The sequence below is a fragment of the Perca fluviatilis genome, chromosome 16 (assembly GCF_010015445.1).
Source record: "Perca fluviatilis chromosome 16, GENO_Pfluv_1.0, whole genome shotgun sequence".
Classification (NCBI taxonomy): domain Eukaryota; kingdom Metazoa; phylum Chordata; class Actinopteri; order Perciformes; family Percidae; genus Perca; species Perca fluviatilis.
The window spans coordinates 1,028,465-1,033,769 of NC_053127.1; the positions used below are offsets into that span (position 1 = coordinate 1,028,465).

A 5,305-nucleotide genomic window follows, 5' to 3' on the forward strand; every position below is an offset into this window, starting at 1 on the left:
GGGCTTTCTGCGGTAGCTAAAGGGGTTTTACAGTTGATGCATCCAAGGTGGCGCGCGACATCTTTACGTCAAAATGATGTAATATCCTGCCGGCGCGCGAGCCGAGGTAGCGCACGGCTCTTTTTTCTTCAGCGGCGCGTGACAAAGTGGAAACAGGAAGCCTGAACGAGTTCGCCGACAACGTGATGCCAGGACTCTCAGAGTGACTGCAGGTCTCTCTGGTAAACTTACTGAGTTAAGATGAGCTCTTTTATGGTGAATGAAAGGCTCGATCCCACCAAGTAGCTCATCCAATCAGATCACAGCGTTGATGTCAATGCTGCTGCCAGTTCTGCCGTTGTTTACCTTTTTCTTCTTCTTTTAGTCCGTAGAAAGAGCAGCGTCGGTAGCCTTTGCTCATTAGCGCCACCTGTGTTCAGGAGAAGACTGCAGCTAGTGTCGCGACCAGCAGCGCTGGTATAAATAGTCACGGCGATCTCATGACGTCACATTTGTAAGCGCCAGCTGGGCTGCGTCTAGTATATAATCAGCATAACTCTCTGACTAGAATATAGATATAATATGGATATGGGTGGCTTGATACCCCGTCAAAATGCCAATTTTTTTTTAAAAAGAAGCAAAACCTGTGAAAAAAAACTACCAAGAAAGCGCAGCATCCTTTCATTAGAGATGTGTTAATGTCTTCTAGACAAACTAAAGGAATATTATCACAGTTATTTTGTTGCTTTGTGTCACTTTTTTGACATTTTTTGTTTGGTCCTTTTTTATGTTTTTGTTCTAAACCAGAGAAGGTAACGGTGGCGGTTTTAACCACGTGGTTAACGTTGTGAAGCTGTCCCAGTTCGGTTTGGTTTAGACACCTAAACTACTGAGTTAAGTTGATAAAAAGGTGGAGGTTTGGGTTCAAATCAGACGGGACTTCACTTCCTGAAGGTTACCACGTGACGCAGAACGTGACGGAGCTAACGCTAACGCTGTGACACCAAATGCTGTGATGCTGATGAGTGCATTGGCGCCAAAGCCTTTGTTCTAAAGTTGTCTAATTGTTTATGGATTTATCGCTGAAAACATGAAGTAATGGACATTTCATGCTGCACCATCAACCAAATAAACATACTGTTATTCTAAAATGCAACATCGTCAGACGATTCTTGAACGCTACACAGCATGTTAACATCAGCGCGTCAGCCAGGTCACTCCGGGTAAAAATCACCTCAGTAGTTACGGTATCAGACCGAACAACTTTACACCTTGTAGCTCACGTTATGGCTCCGTAGCAGACGCTTTTATAAAAATAGGCTAACGATTGGATCATAACCACGAGACTTACTGTCACGCAGTAGAGGAATTACCGTATAGTACAGGAGAAGCTCTCAGGCAATCGGGAGAAGCCCGTAGAGAGTCCATGAAAAGCACTGGAACAAAATATTTCAGCAACGTTTTTAATGGATTGTTAATACGTTGGTATGTGGCGAGTGAATTCATATGAAGTAACGTTTAGATTTCTCTTGGCACAGTTAGAACACCAAGGGTTTGTAGTGCTATCAAAAAAGCAAAGGGTGGCTACTTTGAAGAATCTAAAATATAAGACATGTTTTCAGTTATTTCACACTTTTTTGTTAAGTACATAATTCCATATGTGTTCATTCATAGTTTTGATGCCTTCAGTGAGAATCTACAATGGAAATAGTCATTCAATGTTAGTACTGCTAAAAGAATTAGAATCAGAAAAGGTTTTATTGCCACAATAATAAACTTATGTGGTGCATACATGAACAAACAAATATTAAACACTAATACAAAATATACAGGAAATACAGGAAAAACAAATAAATACATACAAATTAACAGTTGCATTAGAAAAAAGGTTGAATGGATTGAATTCAACATTTTCAAAGAATAAAAGTATATGCTATGGGTTCTGTAAACTGTACCATATGAGCTGTTGTCATATTTGCAAATCAAATTTTAAATTACAAGTATATGCTATGGGCAGATGTAAAGTCCAAGATGAAGGTAAGTGCAGGTTAGTGCAAGTGTAGTGTGTTGGGGGGTGCTTATTGTAGAGGGGAAAACACTTTTTTATATGTATGTGCTTTATTATAATAGCATGACATGAAATAAAAAGACCTGAGTACTTTCTGAAGAAAACAAGTGAACCTCTCTGTTAATCATTGTTTTATACACAGAAAGGATGGACCTTTACTCAGTCACGTACGCAAACTGACCATCTGTTTACCATCAGGCCAAATTCCATTCACTAACCTTACCACATGAGGTCATCAGCCTCCCTGACCAAACTGGTCGCCCCCTCATTTCCTGAAATCAAACAGTCTGACTGAATAACTGCAAAGACTGTCAACATAACAAGATATAAGATATAAAGCTGCATCCTGACGAGAGAACAAAGTCATAATACAACAGAATGAAGATCTTTGTGAGTTTTACGCTTTTGCTGCTGCTCAGCGCTGTCCCTGCAAGTGACAGTGTTAAAGGCCAGCCGGCTTTTCCCGAAGACATCTACGCTGCGCTGAGAGAGATAACTGCCTCGTTGGTTCAACTGAAGGCGGACATGACGCTGCAGACTCAAGGTACAGTAATTAACTGTTTTAGATTGTGTCATAGCAGTTCAGAGATATCCAAAAGAGAGAAATATGTATTTTTCTATGTATTGGAGCAAAGTAGGGCTGCACATAGCTACCGATTATTTTCTTAGTGGATTCATGTGTGGGTTATCATCTGGATTAATGTGTTATTTATTTAGTCTCTAAATGGTGAAAAATGTGGATCAATGTTTCCCAAAAAGCCCAAGATGACATCCTCAAGTCTTGTTTTGTCCACAGCTCAAATACATTCAGTTTCCTCTCACACAGGAGAGAAGAACCTAGAACGTATGAATATTTAACAAGCTGATATCACACAACTTTCACTGTTTTTACATAAATGACTCAAACCGATTCATCAACTATCAAAATAGTTTGAGATTAATTTAATAATGACTAATCCATTAATCTTTGCAGCTCTAGAGCAATGTCTAAAGAAACTGTCTCTGTTGTTGCAGGTCAAGCACAGCTGAAGACTGAATTGGACACGTTGAAACAACAACTGCAAGGTATTGTTCTCTCTGTTCAACTGTGTGGCATGAAGTTCAACTTATCATTTATTGTAAATTACTGAAAACTGCAGAGGTTGCAATCATAATTCATTTCTGTCTAGATTTTCTTGCTCCTGGCTGCTTCTAGGAGTTAGAAGACTCTAACTCCTAGAAACAGCCGAATCCCCAGGTACTTGAAGTTCGCTACAAAGTCTACCTCTGTCTCTCTCTCTCTCTCTCTCTGTCTCTCTCTCTCTCTCTCTCTCTCTCTCTCTCTCTCTCTCCCTCTCTCTCTCTCTCTCTCTCTGTCTCTCTCTCTCTCTCTCTCTCTCTCTCTCTCTCTGTCTGTCTCTCTCTCTCTGTCTGTCTCTCTCTCTCTCCTCTCTCTCTCTCTCTCTCTCTCTCTCTCTCTCTGTCTGTCTCTCTCTCTCTCTCTGTCTCTCTCTGTCTCTCTCTCCCCGTCTCTCTCCCTCTCTGTCTCTGTCTCTCTCTCTCTCTCTCTCTCTCTCTCTCTCTCTCTCTCTCTCTCTCTCTCTCTCTCTCTGTCTGTCTCTGTCTCTCTCTCCCTCTCTCTCCCCGTCTCTCTCCCTCTCCCTCTCCCTCTCTGTCTCTGTCTCTCTCTCTCTCTCACTCCCTCTCTCTCTTTCTCTCTCTCTCTTTCTCTCTCAGTCCGACAGGTTGCATTCTCAGCTGCTTTGCTGAGTGAAGGCCAATCAGTATCTATTGGACCCTTTTCCACGGACACTCTTCTGATCTTCAAACATGTTACCACCAACATTGGAAATGCCTACAACTCCAACTCAGGTAGCTCTGATATTCTAACAATACATTTTAGGGATGCATCGATATGAACACAGAGCAATTCAATTTGGCCAATTACCAATATTCACCAATATCGATATGATCTTTATAATACAAGTTTCTATGATAATTACATGTTGTACTATGTGTACTGAAAAACATGTTTAAACACTGTATTTGTAAAAGTAATGTATTTCTTTTTTGCAAAACATTTGAAAAAGCCAATTAATTATAGATTATTATTCTAAGTGTCTGAAGACATTATGAAAAGGATCCCCCAAGTTTTTATTAAAGATTAAGATCCTTTTAGTTTAACATGAAACAGCCCCGAAATCACCATCACCAAACCCACCAGACTCCATGTAAATAATCAGGACTTTTAGCGTGTATAGAGCCAGCATATCTCCACCAGACTCCATGTAAATAATCAGGACTTTTAGCGTGTATAGAGCCAGCATATCTCCACCAGACTCCATGTAAATAATCAGGACTTTTAGCGTGTATAGAGCCAGCATATCTCCACCAGACTCCATGTAAATAATCAGGACTTTTAGCGTGTATAGAGCCAGCATATTTCCACCAGACTCCATGTCTCCAACAGGCATTTTCACTGCCCCAGTGAGAGGAGCGTACAACTTTGAGTGGTGGCTCGGTATAAATGCCAACATCGACCGCGCTGCAGGTGCTGTCTTGTTCAAGAACTCAGAGAAGATTTTCATGTCATGGGGGCAACACGGTGTTTCTAATGGTGCCACACTGTTGCTGGAGGTGGGAGACATTGTGTTCATGCGTCTGGTGCGTAACACTGTCGTGACAGACAACAATGATCACGGCACCACCTTCAGTGGACATCTGCTGTTCCCCATGTAAGACAGAAACAGCAGCTCTGTGATAGTCACGCAGGTTTTTGTTGTCTTAAACAAGTCTTCATAGGACTTCATAGATTTGATTTGATTTCATCTGCATCTAAATAATAATAAGTAATAATTGTCGGCAGGTATATTTTTAAGTGATTAATGTTTCTGATTGTCTCTTGTTTCTGTCATATTAATCAAATAAACATATATCATTGGAATTACATCTGTGAGCATTTCTTTAATCTGTTTTTTTCAACTTTAACTTATTGAAAGTAGATAATCAAATTCACCATCATAGCAGTATAAAGAAACAGAGAATGTTAAGCTATTGTAACATATCAACTCTATATGATGTCCACATGAGATTCTCTGGACATTTTAGGGGAAAGAGGGGTGAGTTGTTCCAGTTTTTACTGAAAGTGACTTTAAAGTGAAGCCATGACGGTAATGCCTTCAACTTAAGGATGTACATATATTTCAGGACGTAGTGCATCCCTGAGAACAATAACTTTGGATCTGAAATAAATTGTTTCAGAAATATAGCTTTTGGGAA

At 40.3% G+C, this 5,305-nt stretch overlaps 1 protein-coding gene across 1 annotated transcript; it reads left to right on the forward strand.

Moving 5' to 3' along the window:
- Window positions 1–2,240: 2,240 nt before the first annotated feature.
- LOC120544164 (complement C1q-like protein 4) lies at window positions 2,241–4,975 on the forward strand. The gene is made up of 4 exons (XM_039777767.1): window positions 2,241–2,591; window positions 3,062–3,112; window positions 3,764–3,898; window positions 4,497–4,975. Exons 1-4 carry the CDS (start codon window positions 2,426–2,428, stop codon window positions 4,763–4,765), a joined length of 621 nt encoding a protein of 206 aa, XP_039633701.1. The 5' UTR covers window positions 2,241–2,425; the 3' UTR covers window positions 4,766–4,975.
- Window positions 4,976–5,305: the final 330 nt, after the last annotated feature.

What these genes read in the sequence shown, in the direction of transcription:
- LOC120544164 (XM_039777767.1), top strand. Translation starts at nt 2,426, where the DNA reads ATGAAGATCTTTGTGAGTTTTACGCTTTTGCTGCTGCTCAGCGCTGTC. An exon ending in CATGACGCTGCAGACTCAAG is followed by an intron (nt 2,592 to 3,061) that starts GTACAGTAATTA and finishes CTGTTGTTGCAG; the next exon opens with GTCAAGCACAGCTGAAGACT. An exon ending in TGCCTACAACTCCAACTCAG is followed by an intron (nt 3,899 to 4,496) that starts GTAGCTCTGATA and finishes TGTCTCCAACAG; the next exon opens with GCATTTTCACTGCCCCAGTG.